Source organism: Protopterus annectens, chromosome 1.part0, assembly GCF_019279795.1.
Source record: "Protopterus annectens isolate FY-2018-M chromosome 1.part0, PAN1.0, whole genome shotgun sequence".
NCBI lineage: Eukaryota > Metazoa > Chordata > Ceratodontiformes > Protopteridae > Protopterus > Protopterus annectens.
Window position 1 is genome coordinate 1,325,218,109 of NC_056725.1, and position 23,323 is coordinate 1,325,241,431.

The 23,323-nt window shown below is 42.9% G+C and overlaps 1 protein-coding gene across 1 annotated transcript in view; it reads left to right on the forward strand.

Annotated features, from left to right (window-relative positions):
• Nucleotides 1–269: 269 nt before the first annotated feature.
• Nucleotides 270–23,323, forward strand: part of LOC122797875 (HMG box-containing protein 4-like) — an 88,910-nt gene continuing 65,856 nt past the window's right edge. The window contains exon 1 of the mRNA XM_044066398.1: nt 270–402. Within this exon, the coding sequence (XP_043922333.1) occupies nt 375–402 (28 nt within the window). The 5' untranslated portion in view covers nt 270–374. The remainder of the gene's footprint in view (nt 403–23,323) is intronic.

The window sequence follows — 23,323 nt, forward strand, 5'->3', positions numbered from 1 at the left end:
CCTCTGAAATTCTACACAAGCCCCCAGTTTCCTTTGATTTTAGAAGTGTAATCTGTGTGGTTTTATACATAATTGTACTATATAGTCACCTCAGAATTTCATCGGCATGTTATTTTAACCATTTTGGCGATGGAGACATTTATATAAGCTAAACAGATCTAAATACAAAGCGCTCAATAGTGTGGGGCAGTCCTTGAAAGTGCTTAGTATTTAACTGGATAAAGGAGCTGAATGTGGGATTTTAATGTAGTTGTTTCATTTTCACAGAGCTTCTGGGCTTTCTCCTGTAAATATGGAACCTGGCATCATGGGTGTAGAGGAACTGCTCTATCCATGATCAGCCACTACCCTTCTTTTCAAGTTGGGGCAGAACCATGGCCTACAGTGATCTGAAGAAAAAAGGTGAGTTTTGTTCGCCCAGACATTTACATTATTTGTAGTGTGGAACATCTGTTATGATAGATGCCGTATTTAGTGCTTCTTTTGCTCTCTGCAGTTTATCAGCTAAGACAGAAACTTGAGGAGTTATAGTAAGTAGTTTAAAAAGAGTTCAGACTGCTTGTTTTGTTTTCACTTTAACGAGAATCTGGAAGAGATGCGAGATGTATGGTGTGTGTGTGTGTGTGTGTGTGTGTGTGTGTGTGTGTGTGTGTGTGTGTAGATATATATATATATATATATATATATATATATATATATATATATATGTGTGTATGTGTGTGTGTATGTATGTATATATATATATATATATATATATATATATATATATGTGTGTGTATTCTTAAATGCAAATAAACTAGTTTCAGGAAGTTGCAGTTCAATGTCATGTGATATGTATTTCTTCTAGAGAATTCTATTTGAATACACACCTCACTGAGGCTAGAACAGATCCCCAGGTCTCTGGGTTCATAGGTAGGTACTAGGCTATTGGCCGTAAGGCCTATACAAGCCTGGCCAAAAATGTACCCTGGCTTTCGCCACCCAAGAAAATTATTTTCCTGTGCCCCTGTCAAGCAGAACCACAGAAGTGATCCCTGGGGTGAATTTCCTATTACCCATCCAATCATCAAGATTTTTCTTGAAGAGTGCTAATGAGGAGCTCTGTTTGACATAGATAGGTAGTCTGTCCCAGAGTATGGGAAGTCTCTGAGACAGGAATCTATCCCTCCAGCATGTTCTGTTTATTGCGGTTTCAAGGTTTAGGTCCCTAGAGCGTGTAGCTCGGAGGGATTGGGATTTCTTTAAGTGGAGCATGTCCAACAGCTCTGGGTTTGACATAGCTTTATATGTTAGGCAGAGATCGCCTCTGAGTAGGCGATATGCGACGGAGTAAAGCTGGTGTTTTTTGAGATGGTCTGCGTAAGGCATCTGTTTGAGGCCAGTAATCCTCTTTGTGAGATATTTTTGCAGCCTATCCAGTTGTTGTAGATGTCTTGTGAGGTACATACCAAAAGGGGCGTTGTACTCTATAATGGGTCTAATGAGTGATGAGTAGAGGGGAACAATGACCTCTTTTTTTCTGGATGAGAAACCTTTTGTGATGAGTTGTGCCACGTAGAAGGATTTCCTGACCACTTTGGCGATGTGATTATCAAAGGAGAGACTACTGTCCACCTGTGTCCCAAAGGTCTCTTATCACACTTTCGGTGTTAAGTAGACTACCACCTATGTGGTAGTTCATGGGTACAGAATTTTTACCAAAGGGGATGACAGTGCACTTTTTGGCATTGAGCTTGAGACCATGTCTTTGACACCAGGCATCTGTCTCAGTGAGGCCCTTTTGTAGGATGTCCACATCGTTAGGAGTTTCAATTATGGCTCCTAGTTTGCAGTCATCTGTGAATTTAGTTAGCCAAAGACCTTCTGTGTTAGCCTGTACTTCAGAGAAGTAGATACCAAACAGGAGAGGACCCAGGACTGAACCCTGTGGTACTCTGTCACTGGTCTGAAGTCTGATTTGGAGTTTGCTACTTTCACAGTGTGGGTTCTTTCAGTAAGCCAGTTAGCAACCCATCTTGTGACATAGGGATTTATACCTAGTTTAGTGAGTTTATGTATAATTCCAGAGTGGGGGATGGTGTCGAACGCCTTGGCGAGATCTAGATAGGCTGTGTGAACAACCTTACCCTCATCCATGGCCTTGATGACTACTTCAAAGAAGTCTATCAGGTTTAGGAGACATGCTCTGCCTTTTACAAACCCAAACTGTGTGGGTTCCAGGGTTTTGAGATCTCCAATGTCTTTGTTTATGAGTTCCATGATGATACGTTCCATGGCCTTGCAGACTAGGCTCGTCAGGCTAATGGGGCGGTAGTTCCCGGGGTCTGTTGTGGCCCCCCCCTTTGTTGAGTGGGATAACTGTCGCGTTGCGCCATTCAATGGGCACAAAGCCTGAGGTGAGGCTATGATTGAACATGGTACTTAGGTGGGGTGCCAGTTCATTCTGTAGTTCATGTAGAAGGCAGCCTGGGATGTTGTCAGGTCCCATGGATGCTGTGTTCTTGGCTTTGGAGAGTGAAGTTTTTACCTGTGCAGCCATGATTACAGCAACTTTGCATTCTTCCGATATAAAGATGGGCCCTTTAGGGGGTGAGAGGGGGGTAAAGTTAGCACTTAACCTATCTGCCAGGATGTTGGCAATATCAGTTGGTTCTGTATATTTAGTGTCATTGTGCTGTAACTCAGAGCAGATCTGAGTGTTGCCATTGAGATTTTTAACATAGCTATAGAATGCTTTGTGGTTGTCTTTGGAATCGGTGGCAATTTTGTTTTCATAACTAGCTTTGGAGGATTTTATGAGGGATCTCAGCTTCTTACTGAGGCTGACCAGGGAGTTCCTCCAATCGTGAGATTTTACTCATTTTTGCAACAGTTTCTTTCTTCTGTTGTAGAGTTTGTTTATGGCAGAAGACCACCAGGCTTCCTTTTTTTGGAGGATAGCATCTTGGATCTGTTAGGGATAGCACGATCCATGCATTCGTGTAAGTGCTTATAAAGTGCATTTGTGTAGGATTCAGCCGTCATACCTCTATTGTCCATCTGCATGGGTGTCATGAAATTTGCCACTTCTGTCTTAAGAAGCGTGAAGTTGGCTTTGGAGAATTTTTTTACGGTTGTTTTCCTAATGGGGGGGGGGGGTGGGAGCGGGATGTGGATGTCTAGGGTGATTAGCCTGTGGTCGGATCTGACCAACGAGGAGCTGACCTCTGGTGTGGAACACCGGTCACCCTTGTTGGTGATGACCAGGTCTAGGATATTGCTGCCTCTGGTGGGGGTGTGGATAAGTTGATCCAAAGCGTTGGAATTGATGATTTCCAGAAAACGTTGAGCAAAAGAGTTGGTACATGAGTAGTTTTCCCAGTTAATGATAGGGTAGTTGAAATCACCCATTATTAGAGTGTTGGTTTGTACCTTAATATTTTCCAGTGTATCAAGAAGAGGAGTGGGAATCATGGGGCATGGTGGGGGGTCTGTAGCAAGCTACAATCTGGATTGCGGTTTTGCCCAGAGTTAGTTGAACTTGGATAATCTCGGATGCATTATGCTGAGCAACTAGCTTGGAGGTGTTGATATCCTTAATGAATATGGACACGCCTCCACCTTTAGTGTTTCGGTCCGGGTTTGGTGGCCGAAAGGTGTGGTATGAATTATAGCCTGGTAATGCAGGGGTGCTCTCTGGAGCTTTGAACCAGGTCTCTGTCACTGCACAGATGTCAATGTTCTCCATTTTAAGGAGTGCCTCGAGTGAGTGCATTTTCAGGTTTAGACTTCTAGCACTGAGTAGCATTACCCTCAGATTTTGCTTGCTTTTACCTGTTAAGGTGGTGAATTTGTCATTTGAACCTTGCCTAAAAAAGGCACTGTAGGGGTGGCAAGAGCCTTTGCCAGTATCTGGAATCCCAAGGGCGACAGGTGCAGGCCATCTCTGGCAAAGCAGCGTGGTCTGTCGATCATGTCATCCCAGGCAGACAGATACTGGATTCCCTCAGAATGACACCAGAAGCTTAGCCAATTGTTAAAGTCAATCATTTTGTCCTTGTACTGTGGTGTCATTCTGGGTGATGGCAGGATGCTACTCAGGGCTAGGGTCATACCGGCCTGGGCTGCAAGATCAGAGAGATCCTCCATGTCTCTTTTCATGTAGTCCAGGGAGGTACATCTCCGGTCATTCACACCAACATGGACAATGACAAAGTCATATTTGTACTTGTGGAGTGACCTGAGTGCGTGCGTTATGTGGCGGATCCTGGCACCTGACAGGCAGCTGACAGTAACTTTTTCCTTGTTTAGCCTGGTGAGTGGAACATCAGTGTGCCTGACTATAGAGTCACCTATGACTAGAGTGTTGGGTACGTTATGCCTTATGGGCTGTAGTTGACTGGCACACTGAGTATGTGGACTATGTGGCATTTGGGTTGTGTTGGGGGGGTGGAGGTTGCTTACATTTCTGCTTTGGAGGTCTCTGTTGTTTGGGCAGATTAGTACAGAGAGCCTCCGCGAATGTAGGTGGGTGTTTTGTGGTTCTGTGTCTGTGTTTTGGTGGTGTAGGATTTGAGGGACTATGTGAATGAGTGCGGTGCGGTGCAAGTGTTTACCTTCTCTTCTTGACTATCTAGGCCTGTCTTTGGTAAAGAGAGCTTTGCTTCCAGTTTGGCTATATAAGTGCATCTCTCACAGGTCGTAGTGTTGGGTGGTAGGAGGAGAGGGTTGTCTGTGTACATGAGACAATTGCTGCATTGTCTCAAGATGCCCAGATTCATCAGGTAGACAGGAGAAAGCACTGGGAGCTGACCTTTAGACATGCCTGAATAGGTGCTTATTTATTAAGTACTAAAAACTGTTTTCCTGTAGACAAGTGAGGAAAGTTGAGTGCTGTAGTAATTTGTAACTTATTTAGTGCTTACAATGAGTTCTGAACAAGTGCTGAGATCAAAGAAACAGATGAGTGCTTAAACTAAAAAGCTGGCTAGTTGCAAGGGAAATTTTGAAAAAACAGACTGTATGGCGCCAGGAATAATTTAACCCCAGTTAAGTGGGGGGGAGCTTAGGAGCTCACAAACAGTCCTGGACACAGCAAATCCATACCTGACCTGCCACAGGAAAGGGGGAAGCAAGCTTAGAATTTTTTTTTCCAGTAAAGTGGAAATGGAGAAATCTGGAACAGAAGTTAATTCAACTTTAAGAATCTGAGTGTGTTGGCTGTCACAAATGTTCTCTATTAGATTGAGTGAACTAATGACACTAGACTGGGAGGAGTGTCACAGATCAAATATACAGTATGGGCGGGCATCTGCAAAGCCACCAAGTATAAAAACACACAACACTAGGGAGAGTGGGAGGGAAAAAAATACAGTTCCTAGCTGTAGCCAATAAATGAAAGTTTTAAACAGATCAAGGAGCAGACCAGAGAATGCTTTTAACAGACAAAAATGCACATAAAGGTTCGGATAGAGCAATCACAAACAGAAAATACAACTCTCAGTATGAAAAAGCAGTTTACAGTTAAGTAGTTTTAAAACAGTTTAAAACGGTACATAAATGCAGTAAAACAATAAAAAAAAGCTTTATAACAGTGCAAAAATATAGTAGATCAACTGTATAGCACAATTGTAAGCGTTTCAGAAGTGCAATTCAGTGAAATAAGTGTAAGAAATAACTTAGCCTGCTCTTGGAATCTTAAGGAATTTCCACTTATGCAATGCAATCCAGAGCCTGACAGTACAAGCTGTATGGTCAAGATGGGTTACAAAACCACAATTCAAGTTAAAGCAATTATATGACTTGTTATGCACATTTACTTATATGAGAAAATCATCATGCTTCCCCTTGATGTTCAATATAGTGTATGCCATTTATGACAAGTTAAAGCAGTAGTGTTATTATACACAAGCCCATGTTACTAAACTGTGTATTGTCAACTTAATACTATTTGTTCAGAATATGATTATTACATTCTGTGACATTTCAAGTTCAGGCTTCTGTTATTTCTCTTGAACAACTTTGTCAGTTTGATGACATGTATAAACATCAGTTACCTTGGTAACTGCTCAAGTATTATATATGGTCAAGATGGGTTACAAAAACTACAATTGAAGTTAAAGAAATTACATGACCTATTATGCATATTTACTTAAATAAGAAAATCATCATGCTTCCCTTGATGTTCAATGTAGTGTATGTCATTTATGACAAGTTAAGACAGTAGTGTTACTATACACAAGCCCATGTTATTAAACCCTGTCTAATATCTAAATTCAGCAGACTGCTTCATCTTATATGACAGTTATATATTTTATGTCTAGATTTACTAAAATCATACATCACATAACTACGTGTGATTTTTTTTGTTTTTTGTTTTTTTTTGGCTGCCACTTAGTTATTTGAGAGACCACAAGATGTAATGCTTATTCTTATTATTAGCTCCTTCCAAGCATGTTTATAAAGTCCATAGACTTTAAACCATGAGAGCCTTCTAGTTTCTTATTTGTTATAAGTATATTTCCATCCTTAGATACACACATATCAGTACTTCAAGCATGGGCAACAATGCCCATCCAGTTTTTCTAGAATACCTAGTTCATGTGGTGTGTTTCCAGGCTGTTCTTAAAATTCCAAACCAATCAGTATTTGTTCTGTTCCATTTTACCAGCCTCTTCCATGCAGCGGCCACTCTGCCATTGAACCACTCAACACACCTTCCATTGCCACAGATATTTCCACAAAGGAAATCTGAAGACTCTAGCACTTCCCGGCAACCCAAAACACCCCTAGAATCAGCTATCCCCATATGCCCAAAACATCCAAGCAAGGTCACCTCCCAGACCACTGCAAAGGGTACTGCACAAGACCAAGTGCTCCTAGTCTTTCACAATAACTCAGACTTCCACTCTTATGTAAGTCCTTAATGTGTTTGGACCAAAATACATTTTAAATATAAAACTGCGCTTATTATTTTTTTTTATTTTTTTTATGAAGAATCAACTTGAGCTAAACGAAGGGTTGGGAGACTATCAATATGTGTACATGTGGTTTAAAACAGCCCTTTTATTATATATATATATACATATATATATATATATATATATATATATATATGTATATATATGTATATATATATATGTATGTGTATATATATATGTATATATATATATATTTTTTTTTTTAAACCAAAAACTTAATTGCTGAGAATCATCTCAGAGGCTCCTCAAAGCAGTTAAGCATTATCATCACGCTGTCTCCGTTACTATAGCAACCTGGGAGTGTCTGTTTCTGTTAGTGTGTCTGTGTACTGCCTATCAGAGGCTCTCGATGTACCTAAAGCAAAACTTCACTTCACTGCAACTTCAAGCCTAAATTCACTCCCTTTCAGTGAGGCAGCAGCCAGGAAAAGAACAGAGAGCGAACAGATCAAAAAAAAAAAACTCCCAACAAGCTGCCACAACAAAAGATAACTCATTCTACCAGCCTTCCCACCTCTCACTCAGCAGATGTATAAACAAGTTATTCTCTGCCAAAATATCCCAAATCACAGTTTTATCCACCCCCCTTCTAATGCATCCAGGCTAAAACACCAAATCTCTCTTCCTAATACACAAGCATCAGTAAACCTCGATCACAAGCTGCAACACACAGCTTCCCCCTAGATGAAAATGGCAACATACAACAGCTGCTAGACACAGCAGCATCCACAGACACCATGTCAGACATAATCACACAGCACTCGAAGCTATGATACCTGCCATAATTGATATTAACTGTGTTTAGACAGAATAATAATGACATTTGTATTAGCTGCCAGACACGGCTGCATCCACGCACACCATATCAGGATTGATCAAACAGCACTCGAAGCTATGATACCTGCCATAATTGATATTAACTATGTTTATACAAAATAATGATGACATTTGTACTAAGAGCTTGCTACTGTTATTTAACCATATTATACATAACATTTCTAAATCATACTTTAACTGAAGAAGGCATTAGTCTCCATGACAGCATTTTTTTTAAAACACTCTACTGTTACTGTCTTTATATATGATGTTAATTTGTTACATTTGAGTCTGAACTCTGATGAATGGTACCTTGTTGAATTAATTAATTACTTAAATTATTATAAGTAAAAACAATGAAAAATAAACAAGATGAGTTCAAGTAGGGGATTAGAAACTTCTATGTTTGTATTATATGTTGCTTTGTTTGGCTTGTATATAACGTAAGTAGTAACTCTTCTTGACCTGCCTTTGTTTGTGAAGAATTATTGGACTCTCTGAACATTCTGAATAAATCATTATTGTTTCTCAGTTGTTTAAGAAACCCTCCTTTTTTAAATAAAACAGATGACAAGTGATGTCTTATATTTGTTATTTTTGTATGCTGTTGCTGTAAAAGTATCCGTCTATTTTTGAGAATTTAATTTGAGGTTTTCTAAGTCATTTTTAAAACCATCCATCTTCAAAGATAGTTCCTGTAAGGTAGATGTCATCAATTGCAGTTCTTTTTTCAAAGCAGCATCTGGACGAGAATTCCTTGTTGTTCATATTCAGTGACTCAATATATCTCCAAGTTATCTCCACCAAAATCGAAATGTATGTAGTTTATAAGTTTATCTATAGATTTCTGATGTTTTAAACTTGAAAATATTAAAATTGTTCTATATTATACTAGTTCATGAATCTGTCAAAATTCACTACTCTCAGTTGGCCATCTAGGCTCGCCCCCCCCCCCATACACATGTTTGTTCTTACTAAATTTGGTATATACTAAGTTACATTACTGCAAGTGGCTGTGTAACTTCATTGTTTGCTAGCAATTTTAACTTTTTCCCAAATACTGTAGAAGGGCTATATCACATTCAGGATGCCTACTGAACAAATTTATTTGAACTTATATTTATTTATATTTGTTGACCGGGAGTGTCTGACTCGACGTAGGTCCATTTTCAGTGGAGGCCCGGGGAGGAAAGCTCCACAGTTAAAATAAACAGACAGTAGTTACATTGGATTACATAGCGATTAACAATTTACATAGCAATTACTTACAACATATTTACAGGTGAAGAACATAGTACATCAGTAGACAACTAGAATCTTTATCTGTGAAGTACATAACAGACATTAACAAATGTTAAAATAAGAAGTTCCTGCTGTATAAGTACTAGGCTTATGAGCATCTGAGCTTGCTATAATCAAAGTAGTTAGTAGAGTGGAAAGAAAGGTAGTGGTTGGATGGGGTGGGTGATATTAGAGTGGGAGTTGCAAGGGCATAGCCAGCATGTTTTTAGGTGCGCTTTTAGTAAAGTTTTGAAGTGGGTGCATGATGGTACGGAGGTAATTGTGGGTGGGAGGGAGTTCCATAATTTGGCTATGGTGCAAGAGAATAGTGCTTCACCAGCAGAGTTATTAGTTTTAGTGATCTGCAAGTGATTTTTGTTGCTGGATCTTAGTGGTCTGGTGGTGCGATAGGGTTGGAGTAGGTTCTGGAGGGATGGGACATTTAGTGGATGGTTTACTAGTTTGTGGGCGAGTGAGAGTTGATACCATTGAAGGAGGTGATGGAGTTCAAGCCAGCCTAGTTCAGCAAGTGAGAGACGGTGGTGACTATGGTAGGATGCCCCTGTGGCGAATTTGGCAATTTTGTTGTAGCAGGTCTCTAGCTTGTTTAGATCGCATTGCCTTAGGTTGGTATATATTGGAGAGGCATAAAGTAGGGTGGAGATAAGGTGGGAATTTGCTACTGAAATCTTTGCTACTTTGGTGAGAAGATGCTTATTTCTGTATAACGCTCCTAGTTTTTTGTGGACTTTTTTTTTATGGTCATGGATATGTGAATGTCAAATTTTAGTTTGTCTATTTCCACTCCTAGTAATTTGGTGTGTTCAGTTGGGTATATAGTGGTGTTGTCCTTTGCTGTGATGTTAAAATGAGAGTTGTTTTGAGTATGTTTTTTTGTAGTTTGGGTAGGGACTGGGCTGAGCAGATGATGGTCGAGTCATCTGCGTATTTTATGGGTGTGCCATGTGTGGTGGCAGAGGCTAGATTATTTGTGAAAACAGAGAAGAGTAGGGGTCCAAGGATGGATCTTTGGGGGAACCCCTATGGAGACAGGTAGTTGGGGGAGATGTGTCATTCTGCCATACACCGGATTGTTGGCGGTCAGACGGGTAACTCTGAAACCAGTTGGTGACTGATTATGAGAAGGATAGGTTATTGAGGACAGAGATAAGTTGTTTGTGTGGGACCATGTCAAATACTTTAGATAGGTCTAAGAAAGTAGCAGAGGAGAGATAGCCATTGTTTTTATGCTGAAGGATAGTGTTAGTAAAGGAGAGTAAGGCAGTGGTGGTGCTATGGTTTGGTCGGAAACCATGCTGAGTATTGGAAAGGAGGTTGTTAGTAAGGAGGTAGTCTGAGACTTGAGAGTGTATGCATCTCTCTAGTATTTTAGAAAGTGGAGAGGGAATAGCTATGGGGCGGTAATTGGTTAGTTCTGTGGAGGGTCTGCCTTTGTGGAGGGGAATTATATGTGATACTTTCCACAGTGTGGGAACATAACTTTCTGACAGAGATCGGTTAATCAAGATGGATACTGGGTAGGCCAGAGCATCAGCTGTGATCTGTAAGTATTCACTTGGGAGGTTGTCTGCTGCTAATTTGGTGGGTTTAAGTTTAGTTAAGAGTTTTTTTATGTTGGAGGTAGGTACAGGAGAAAAAGAGAAGGCAGTGGGGAGATTAGTAGTTGAAGGTGTGGGTTGGAGGGGAGGGGGGTTGTGTTGTTTAGCTAGTGATAGTATGGTTTGTGTGAAGTGTGTGTTGAATGAGGTAGTAATATTTTCTGAGGAGTGAGGGATGTTAGGATGAGGGGTGCTGACTTTACCTGGGTGGAGGATGGAGTTTATGGAGGACCAGAATTGTTTGGGGCTGTGTTCGGTGGAGTCTAGGGCAGACTGGTAGTATTGGAATTTGTCCTGTTTTATTAGCTTTTTGACTCTATTGCGTAGTTCTAGGAATTTCTGTCTAGTTGAGGAGGTCTTGGTTTTGCGCCAGTGCTCCCAGGCTTTATCCCTGTTTTTCATTTCTGACTTGGTGGTTTTCTGTAGCCATGGGGAGGGTTGTGTTTTGATTCTGAAAAGTCTTATGGGGGCATGGTAATTAAGGATGCTCAGGAAGGTAGTATTAAAAAATGCAACTGCATCATCAAGACTGAGGTACTTTAGAGGATGCCAGTTACATTCTTTGAGGGATGAGGTTAATGTGAGTGGGTTAAAGTTTATTTTTTACGTATCTGACGGTAGACGACAGGTTTAGCTTGGTATAGGTATTTTTTCAGTAGGAATGTTGGGGGGTGATCACTGAGGCTATCTGATAAGCAGCCTGTTATATATGACTGGGGGCTCTTACTGACTAGTATCCAATCCAGGGTAGTGTACTTGCTGGAGTTTTTATTTATCCTGGTTGGCGACTGGACTAGTTTGGTGAAGCCATGAAGGTTTACATGATGGGTTGGATGGTTGCCAGAACAGGATTGCCAGTCAATATTGAAATCACCTAAAATGATAGTTTCTTGGGGGAGATGGTGGGTAGACCAGCTGAGGAGGTTTTCTGGTGGAGGGATGTTTTGGCTAGGTGGGAAGTAGCATCCAATTATGTTGATGGTTTTGTTTTGGTTTATTTTGAGGTTGGTATATATTATTTCTTCATTGCCTATTTGTCTAGCTGATGATTTTAAGATCTGGATGTTTAGATGCTGTTTAAATATTTTGTTTAGTGAAATGTATTCTGGTTGCAGTTACCAGGCATTACCTTGCTTGTGGAAGTGTAGCAGAACATGGATGCTTTGGATGCAGAAACTGTTTGTCACTACAAATGGGTTAGACAAAAAGCTTGAAAGGGTATAGTGTGCTGCTGTTGCTGAGAAAGAAGCCTCAAGTGCTTATCTACTTTCACTTTTTGAATATGAGAAGGACAGAATTGTAGCAGTAAGAATTAGCTTTGTACTCTTGTGAAAGAACATGACAAAGTCCTACTGAGACTACAGATGCTTGTGTTCTTGAGATGAACAGTAGAGTTAGACTTTGAATTTTGTGCATTGCTTGAGTCATTAATAAGAGAGTAGTTTGTGGTTTTTGAAATTAAAGAAGGGGAAAGCTCTTGAGTGGAATATAACTTCATGAAAAACTATGGATGTATGTTCATAAAGTTAAATTACTTGGCACAGCTAAAAGAATCTGCAATGGTAAAGGGTGCATATATGATAGAATGTGAGTCAACTAAAGAAAAGTCCGAATGTGTTTCAAAGTATACATTGTATGAAAAAGAGTTGTGTAGATGATGTTTTAAAAAAAAAAAAAAAAAAAAAGTGGAGAGCAGAGATGATGTCCTTCATGGATGCATCTGCAGTCATAACAAGTGGGTTGTCCTGTCGTCAGGCAGCCCTGCAGTCGGCCGGATTCCAAAGTCCGGGTCCGGCTTCGGCTGATGTCGCACTCCACCCGACGTCATCTCTGTTGGTCTTCGGGTATAAAAGCATCAGCCGACGCCATTTTCCTTAGTCTTTCTTGCCGCGTGGCGCCCGAAGCAGAAGCTGTTCGCAAGTGCCGGTCGGTCGGATCCAGAGATTACTTCTACCGAATACTACTTCGAAGACTTCTAAAGCTAAGTACCCCGTTGGGGACTCTTTCTTGCCTCAGCCGATGTCAGAAAAGTTAACAATTGTTTAACCTGTGGGAAACAAATACCTCATAAAGATTTCCACTCTTACTGTCTGCCTTGTTTAGGCCCAGCCCACGACGTAGCAGCCTGTTCGGCCTGTGCCTCTTTCAACCGACACGCTTAGGCGTCGGTCGGAGTTTGGAGAACAGGTTTTCGGTTCTGATTTTGCGTACATTATGCCGTCGGATCCTCCGACTACCCCCAAAAAACGCAAAGATAAAGACCGACACTCGCGGTCCGCGGTTTCGGCCGAAACCACGGTAAAGCAAACCATGAGTGTCTCGGTTTCGGCGAAACCGAGAACTGCTCAAAGTACAGCTGAACCTATTCTTACAACTGAGGCCCCTGCTACAACTCTTGAATCGACCTCAGAAATTTTACCCACTACGGTGGTTGACTTATCAGACACCATCCCCTTGGATGTCTCTACCCCAGCACGTGGTGCTACTAGGCCTCCAGCTGCCATGTCCATTAAGGCCTTCGCCAGGGCTAAAGCAGCCAAGACTACTAAAACAGTGCCTGTTAAACCCCCCACATCCAGGCCCTCTTCTAGTTCTCAAATGCTTTCTTTGGCAGAAGATTTAATTTCTTTAATTAGAGGATCTCAATCTCACCCAGACAGGGCCTCTCAGCCCCCAGAGAAGAGACCCAGGGCAGAGCCCCCTGAGCCAGTGTCTTCTGATGATTCTGATGATGAATCAGACATAACTGACCAGCCTGAGGCTCCCTTCTCCAATTTTGAAGATTCTGATGCTGAAGAATCCATTCCAGCTGCTTCCCCACCAGAAGAATTCTCCTTTGGGGAAACCTTGCATGCCATGCGAGAACAGTTCCAATGGCAGCAACAGGATTTTTCAAACTCCAGAAAAAGACTTAGGACCTTTCTGCACCTCCCACAGCACAGGCCCTTAGCTATACCTCCTGTTCTCTCTGTGGTGGATGATGCTTTCAATGATGTTTGCTCCGCTCCAGATTCTTTACCCCCAGCCCCTGCCAAACCAGACAGATTTTACAGGGTGCCAGATACTCATCACCACCTTTACAAGGCCCCACTTGCAGACCCAGAAACTATATCCCAGGGTCCCAAGGCAGTAGCCGCGACCACAGCTAAAAACCCTATTCCTTCTGAAAGGGAAGCAAGGTCACTAGACAGATGGGGTGAAAAGGTCTACACTTCAGCTACTCTCTCAGCTAGAGCTTTAAACTGTCAATTTCACATGATACAATACCAAGAGTTTATGCTTGATCAGTTAACTAAAAAACTAACCACTGATGAATCTCTTGATAAGAAATATGTATTAGAAATGGTAAATAACATACAACAGGTTAGCAACCATTCCTTAAAATGTGGCTATGATGCACTGGAGGCTTCATTTAGATCAGCCATGACAGGCACAGTGATAAGAAGGCATGCATGGCTAAAGGAACAAGCTTTACCGGATTATGTTAAAGCTAAGTTGCTAGATGCTCCTATGGACAAGACAAGTTTGTTTGGTACACCTGCCCAGCAGGTTATGAAGAAAATGGAAGAAAAGGCAAAATCTGTTCAAACTGTTAAAGATTTCTTGCAGGTTCAACCCCAAGGTTTAGCAGGAACTGGCCTGCCAAAATTGGTCCTTTCCTGACTCCACAAAATTTCAAAGGGGCAGGAATAGACGTTCCAGAGGCAGAAACCAATCCAGAGGAGGTGCCTACAGAGGGCGACAGTGGCAAGGTAACAACAGAGGCACAGACACAGCCACTGCCACTACATCAGCACAACCACAGTGACTTAATCCTAAATCCGCCTACCAGGGAACAAATAGCAGCTCCTCTAGGCGGAAAGTTAACCTTATTTTCAAAGAACTGGCACTACATAACAAAAGACAAGTGGATTTTACAAACCATAGATCAAGGTTACGGTTTCACTTCCACACTTTACCAGTCAAAAGAGGAATGCCAAATCTACCTCCAAATCAAAAACAGAGGCTCTACGCCAGATAATGGAGTTAGCAAACATGAGAGCTGTGGAAAGAGTGCCAACAGCAGAACAAGGAAAGGGGTTCTACTCCAGACTATTCCTAGTTCCAAGAAAGGAAAAAGTTGGAGACCAATTCTCGACCTGTCCACCTTAAATACATACATCATTGTCCCAAAATTCAAAATGCTGACCCTACAGCAACTTCTTCCCATGCTGGGCAAGGAGTCTTGGCTGGTAACTCTAGATCTCAAGGAGGCATACCTGCACGTCCCCATTCGACCAATCTGCAGAAGATACCTCAGATTTCTTGCAGGATCAGAGCACTATCAATTCTCAGCATTGCCCTTTGGCTTATCTACTGCCCAGAGTATTCACAAAATGCCTGGCATCAGTAATCGCCCATTGCAGACTACAGGGAATTCAAATTTACCCATACCTAGACGACTGCCTGCTACAAGGGGACAACAAAAGCAAGCTGACAACAGATTTACAAAGGGTCATTTACTTGCTACAAGGACTGGGATACACAGTCAATTTACAAAAGTCAAGGCTGATACCATCCCAAACAAGGACATTCTTGGGCGGGGAATTGGACACAGTACAACAAATGGCATTCCTGACTACAGAAAAACAAAAGAACTTCCTCTTTACTTCTTGGCACTAACAAAACTGAACAAGTTAACAGCAAGAAAAGTTCTGCAGGCCTTGGGCTTCATGGCATCATGCATAATCTTGGTCCCATTTGCCAGACTACATATGAGGAAACTACAGTGGTACCTAAAGAATTTATGGTCCCAACACAGACACAGTCTAGAAACAGAAATCCCACTAATTCCATGCTTAAAACAGGAGTTCCTATGGTGGGCTCAGGCATGCCAGTCAAACCCAGGCCTACCCTTTCGCAGATGTCAACCAAGCCAGACCATCACAACAGACGCTTCAGACCTAGGATGGGGGCCCACATGCTGGACAAATGCGTGCAAGGATTGTGGACACAGGATCAACTTCACCTGCACATCAATCTAAAAGAAATGCTGGCAGTAAAACTGGCAATCCAAAAGTTCAAACCATTTCTCAAAGAGGGCCAGTTGATGATAAGGACAGACAACACCACAGTCATGTGGTACATCAACAAACAGGGAGGCACTCATTCATACCCCTATGCAGAATGACCTTGGAGCTGTGGACCCTGGCACTCAGCTACAACATTCAGTTACAGGCAATATTTGTACCGGGAAAGACAATACTCTAGCAGACATATTAAGCAGAACCACTTCGGATGCCCACGAATGGAAGCTGCACCGGACATCTTCAAGACCATCTCAAGAAATGGGGAATGCCACAGATAGACCTATTCGCATCACCTCTCAATCACCAGCTCAAAAATTCTGCACAAGGACATTCCACCCACTAGCATGGAAAGTGGACTCACTCTCCTTCAACTGGAAAGGCCTAACAGCATATGCATTCCCACCTCTTCCTTTGATACACAAGGTACTACTAAAAATCAAGGAAGAACGTCCAAGGATAATCCTGATAGCTCCAAACTGGCCAAGACAACACTGGTACCCACTACTGAAGAGCATGTCTCGAACAATATGTGGCCAATACCCTGATGCCTTTGATGTTAACTCAGAACAACTACAGCATCATACATCCAAACCTAAAACGCTGCAACTGACTGCATGGAACATCACATAGCAGCAGCTAATCCAGAACTTTCCCAAAGAGTTAAAGACATTATTCTTGAAGCACGCAGACCTTCAACAAGAAGGAACTATGCTGGAAAATGGAAAAGGTTTGTCATTTGGAGTACGGAAAGAGGAAAAGATGTGTCAAACATAGATATGCCTAACATTCTGGAGTATCTGGCGAACTTCTTCATTCAGGCCTGTCCTACTCCTCCATCAAGATACATGCATCAGCTATTTCAGCAGAATACAGCTTTGATCCACCTGTTTTTCGCACCCTTTGCTCAGGCAGTTCCTCAGAGGAATCAAGAATGTAAAACCTCCAAGGAAACCACCATTACCAGCTTGGGATTTAAACTTTGTGCTAGAAAAGTTGACACTATCACCCTTTGAACCAGCAGCAACAGCAGACCTACAACACCTGTCATGGAAAACTGCTTTCCTACTGGCAATTACTTCAGCAAGGAGGGTTTCAGAACTACAGGCCTTAATGGCAGTGCAACCCTTCCTAATCTTCCACCAAGATAGAGTGTCCATGAGGACTAATCCTACATTTATGCCCAAGGTGGTATCCAGAGTGTCTTTAAACCAGGCAATCCACCTACCTACCTTCTTTCCCAACCCACAAAACAGAGGGAAAGAATACTGCATACCTTGGATGTACATAGACAGCTACGCTACTACTTGGACAGAACAAAAATAGCAGAAAGACTGACCAACTTTTGTAGCCTATGCAACAGGAAGGGAAGGAAAAGCTATTTCCAAACAGACAATCTCCAAATGGATAGGAAATTGCATACGATACTGTTACTCCTTCCATGGAAAACCAATTCCACAGAACATAAGACCTCATTCTACAAGGGCAACAGCCACTACCACAGCCTTCTTACGAGGAGTGGCAACCAAAGACATTATTGAGGCGGCTACTTGGACCTCCGTGCATACATTTGCCAAGCATTATAATTTGCCTCTATATTCCAGATCCCGAGCAGGGTTTGCCACTGCTGTACTGCAAGGGATCCTAAACACACCATAATCTACTTTTATCCTCCTCCCTAGTTGGCTATGGTATTCTACCCACTTGTTATGACTGCAGATGCATCCATGAAGGACATAGTACAGTTTTGTACCTACCATAAATGTAGATGTCCGAACTGGATAGCATCTGCAGTCAGGATTACCCTCCCTCCTTCCCCTCTGTGGTACTCCTAGGGTGTTTACCCTCCTAATAGCTAGCTGTTGGGGGGGAGTCTTTTATGGTGTATTTGTTTGTATATATGTACATATATGCTTATTGTTGTGTTTACCTCTATCTATTTGGAAACATTGGCATCTATCCAAATTTTTAGCCTGCAAGAGGGCTACTGGCATCTGGGGCAAGAAACACTGAGGAAAATGGCGTTGGCTGATGCTTTTATACCCGAAGACCAACAGAGATGACGTCGGGTGGAGTGCGACATCAGCCGAAGCCGGACCCGGACTTTGGAATCCGGCCGACTGCAGGGCTGCCTGACGACAGGACAACCCACTTGTTATGACTGCAGATGCTATCCAGTTCGGACATCTACATTTATGGTAGGTACAAAACTGTACTTTTGAGCAGTTCGGCTTTAAGCCTTGTGTAGTAATTGTGGATTCATTAAACTGCAGTTAATCATTTATGTAGAATCTCTGCTAATAAGATTTTGCAAACGTTTGGGGAAGAAAGTATGGTCAAAAGAACTTTAGTGTTAAGCAGAAAGCTGAAAGTGAACATGCTGATGAAGAAGTCTAGTTGGTACTGTGGAAGAAAGATGTGGTTCAGTGAAGTTTGAAAATGTCTCTTGACAAGTACAGGCCAGATTATTGGACAGAAATGATGCTGCAAATTAATTTAAACTAGACATGGGTGTAGAGTGTGATATTTTCTTTGAGGATATTTTTCTTGAATAAATATAATTTGTTAAATACCAGTTGATTTGCTACTGCGGTGGTGGTGCTGTGGTAGCGTTGTCGCCTCATAGCAAGACGTTGTCCCGTTAGATTCTCAGCTAGAGCGTCTTCTGTGTGGAGGCATACGCGAATGAGGCATGCCTTCATTGAAGGTTGTGCATCAGGACTGGTAACCCGGTACGTAAAAATCCACTACCAATCATTAGCGGACCGGAGTTCCGCTGTGGCGACCCCTAACTGGGAAAAGCTGAAAGAAACAAACAAACCAGTTGATTTGCAGTAAGCTATGCGCATATTGTCAGGACTGAATCCAGTCAAATTGTTAAGCATAAAATTCCACATAGTGATTTTAGTCTGGACGCATTCTTTATGGCATTAGTCTTGAAATTTTATCATTAGTAATATAACACTTTTATACAGTGGTGGAAAACCATTAATAATTTAAATCAAAATTGCTTCTGGTTATTTCTCCATAAGAGCTGGATGCATTTTTTTTAATGTCCTATGTAATATAGAAACTGTTTATATAGCACCGATCAACTTCAGTTTAAAGTCTTGCCCAAATTGTAGCTCTCACATTCTTCAGTACCAGCTGCTTCATTATTGATTATTTATTTAGTTCGCACCATAGCATTAGGGGATTCTGAAGTAAATATTTTGAACAATTGTAAATTCTGCCATCAGAATCCAGACACTTCCATTGCCCAAAAAAACTCAACTAACAGTGTTCATTTATTGTTCAGTCTTGATCTTTGATATTTTAGTGTTTCTTTCCAACCTTCATATTAACTATGCCTGTTAATGGAAAATCCACTGTCCTGACTCTTGCCACAGTATGGCTGGATGCTGAAAATCCACATTAGGGTACCCTCTTTTACCCTCTACAAGGTATCACGTATATCTCACCCACAGTATCTTATAATGTGCTGTAGTGTAGCGGCTCCGAAATCTTAATTTGCATACTTCAAGGATTAATAATAAACTATTAACATGTTATGATATCCTCCTGTTCACAACAATCCCAGAACTGCCGCAGTTGAGAAAGCAGTTACAGTATAGAAAATTTGGTAATTTGGCACAAATATATAGTCCTCTCCAATGTCCACATTATATACTTTTTTTTTTTTTTAAAATAGTCTACATTTGGAGTGTTAACTCCGTCATGCTACTTATTCCCTAATAGAAAAATAGAAAACATGTTTTTGTTTATCCCTTCAGCATAACCAGCAGAGGGTCACAGCTTTTACCGTCAAATGTACTCAATATTCTGCATTCTGGAGGACTTGTTGCTTAATTTCCCACACTCATCATCAAGCAGTCCTCCATCTACTCCTGAGAGTGTAAAGATAATGGCACATCTGGTGTCCAAAAAACAAATGTTTCTGTGAATTGTCTATATGCTATCATCTGTCCATGGAAAAGATTGTATCAGATTGTCATTTGTTATCCCATTCAATGTCCCTCAAAGGCAGCGTCTCAAGCAATCTTTATATATGTATAGCATGAGAGTATACCCACTAATTTTCTATTATAGGCCAATTATAAACTATTTTTAATGTTTTTGTTTTCCAGTCACAGTAACATCAAAACCCCACAAAATAAAAAAAAAAACAGGGCAGCTCATTAAAGAAGGCAGAAACACTACTTGGAGCCAGTAACACCATCAGTATATCAATAGCATGAAGTCTAATATTTTGTACAGAGACTTGGTTAAATATGTCATGCCTGGTAAATTCCTCCATAAACTTATCTAAAATACAGATGTTAAGTTGTCAATCTCGCCTTCATTCTTGCTTGATGGGTTCGGAGCCGATCCTCGGCTCCGACTCGGCACTTGCTTTAGCTCGAGAACTCCTTTTACCAGCTCGAGGCAGCCCCATATCCCATGATGCAAGGCAGTAAGTACCCAGATCTCGTTTGCCGCTTCACTTGGGAGGTCTTCTCTTTACCAGCTCCTGGTAAGTAGTTCACATTTGTGATTTTTCAAGCCCCTTTTAGTTTAAAACTAATTTTTTGATAGTTTAAATCTATTTCTACCCTTTTTCTGACAGAAATCCCTGTCTCTTTTAATTTTCTGTTAGTCAATTTTCCCTATCCCATCCCCCCCCCTGTTAGGGTGTGTATGTTGGTGTTTTTATAAAATACCTCTTGGTATTTTGTTTAATTTAATTTTGACTGGTGTGTCTGTGTGTGTGTGTTTCGGCACCATGTCAAAGGAGAGGGTTTCAGGTTTTAAGAAGTGTGACTCGTGCTGTCAGAAGATGTCTCTGACAGACGGTCACACTTCTTGCCTGTATTGTTTGGGCCCTCTTCACCTGCAGGACTCCTGTGCTATTTGTCACTCCTTCAGCCAGAGAGTCCTGCAGGAGAGAACAAGTTGATTCTCAGGGGTCTTCTTAAGCCGGAGGGCTCTCCGCTAAGTCGGCTCCACAAAATCAACTAAAACTGCCAAGGCCCAGGCTTCTGTTTCTAAGCCTGCGGCCTCGGCTCCGACTCGTATTGAGTCGAGATCGCTCCGCTGGAGCCGATTCTGATCCACAAAGCTTTCGCGCCGATGGCTATCGGTGCCGAATCTGTTTTGACCACTTCGATGTCGGCCCGATCGGCTCCGACACCCATGTGGCACAGGCATCGGTGTCGGCCCGATCGGCTCCGACACCGTTACTTTGGTAGCTGTATCGGCTCGCTGGAGCCGATACATCGAGACGTTCTGTCGGCTCCGAGAAGTCGGTGCCGACAGGATCTGTAGTATCGGCTCCGGTGGCCCATTCCCGGAAGAGGTCGAGGTCTCCTTCCTTGGTGCCGATACTTCCGGCCCGGGCTCCGCCTCTTCTATCGGAACGGAGCCATCGGAGCCGATCTTCAAGGTCATCCAGGTTGTCAGATCATGACCTAGAGAGAGTGGTCAGTAGATTACTCAAGTCACAGGTACTGGCCCAAATGCTACACAGTCCGTCTCAGCAGACGACTGTTGGTCCACACCCCGTTACAGTTCCTCCTTCAACTCTACCCCAGAGCTTGGAGTTGGAGTCTTCGGGCATGGTTACTGCTACGGCTGGAGGACGGATACCCCCTTCTGTTCCTTCAGCCCCTACTCTTATCTCCTCTTCCTTAGAGGGATTCGGTGGTCGGGCTTCCATGGTCTCCTCCGAGGGGGTGAGTGGCATCAGACCCTTGTCCGAGCCCGCTCTTCCCCTTGGAGCCTCGGCCTTGGTGAGCTCGGCTCCGACATCTGCCTCGGAGACTTCCCTTTCGGTGGCCCCTGGAGTTCCTAGCTCTTTGGAGCGGGTTCTCTCGGACCTGCCTGGGAGGGGAGCATTCGAGGTGATGAGTGTACTGGCCACTGGTATCAGTCAGCAGTCTCTTCCCGTAGCTCCTCCCTCTATTGTACCTGTTGACATCTCTGCCACTTCTCTTGCTACAGGACCCAGAGATCCTCCGCCTCAGGTTTCCCCATTGGGAATTTCCCCCTCTTCCGAGGATTCTCCTGATGTTTCGGGAGATCCTCCTAGGAAGAGGACTTGTAAGAGGAAGCATGTAGACTCCCCCGAGTCTGTCACGTCGGATACTGACTTTGATGAGTCAGAGGGATCCCCTAGATCCCCCTCTGAGGATGTCTCCTTTTCAGACATCCTAGAACTTCTAAAACAGACGGGAAACTGGCCCACCAACAATCCCTCTGAGGATGAGTCAGTATACCTAGAGGCGTTTGGATCTCGGCCCTCCACCTCCTGGGTGTCTCCGCCTTCGACCCCTTATGCAGGTTATTGCACGAAAGGCGTGGACAGCTCCTGACTCTGTAGAGCCAGTCCCTAGGAGGCCTTCTAAATTTATCACTGCCCCTAGTGACAAACAATTCCTTACCAAGGGTGTGCCGGCTGATGCCATGGTGGTGGCTGCGGCCACCAAAAGGAACTTGCAGATCCTTCCGTGCCGTCCATCCTTCTAATAAGGACTCTAGGACCATGGATAGGTACGGCAAGCGGATGTTTTCCTCAGCGACCTTTGCTATGCTCGCTGAATTATCTTTGTCACTTCACCAGACTCCAGAGAGATATCCTGAAGGAGCTGGGAGAAGTAGTTCAGGATCCTACAGCTGCAGGGGCTCAAGAAAAGATTGCTTCGCAGCTAGGAACCCTCAATTCCATTGCTAACTCCTCCATGCGGCTAATATCTTATGCTGCGGATGGAGCGAGTAGAGCCGCAGGCACAGGTGTGGCTCTTAGACGCCAAGCCTGGATGCGGCTATGTGATTTTATGGATCCTTTAAGGCGTCCTTCACAAATTCTCCCTTTGATGGGTCAGCTTTGTTTGGCCCTCAGGTGAAGGAGACCTTGACCAGGTGTGAGCAGGACGGCAAGACTCTTTCTGCTGTTGGAGTCCGTTTTCCACCCCTTCTAGGCCTTATCCCAAAGGACAGAAGGGTGGGAAGATGTGGTTCCGTAAATCCCAAGGAGTCACGCCGATTCACGTGGTCAGTTTACCCCTAGAGGCAGAGGGGTAACAACAACAGACGCCGCTCTAGAGGCAGAGGGGGTCCAAGAACCAGGGAAACAGGGAGCCTCTCTCTGATAAGCCCTTTCAGCATCCCTGAGGTGTTGCCCGGCTGTCCCTCCTTGGAGGCAGTCGGGGAAGATTATCACTGTACCCAGAAGCCTGGCATTCCCTCACTCAAGACAGATGGGTACAGTCGATCATATCCAAGGGTTACATAATTCCTTTCGAGGAAAGTCCCCTTCCCTCAAGTTCCCTTCCAGATGTACCACCCGGTCTAAGGGACATTGCAGAGTTAGAAATCGCAAAACTACTGCAAAAAAGAGCCATTCAGCCAGTTACAATAGACCATTCAGAGCCCGGAATCTACTCAAGGTTCTTTTGGTCCCCAAAAGACGGGAGACTGGAGACCAATATTGGATCTCAGCAGACTCAACAAGTCTGTCAGGAAGACAAGATTCCGAATGGTCACTCTTCAGTCAATTCTGCCCTTCTTACAGAAGGACAACTGGATGTGCTCAATAGATCTTCAG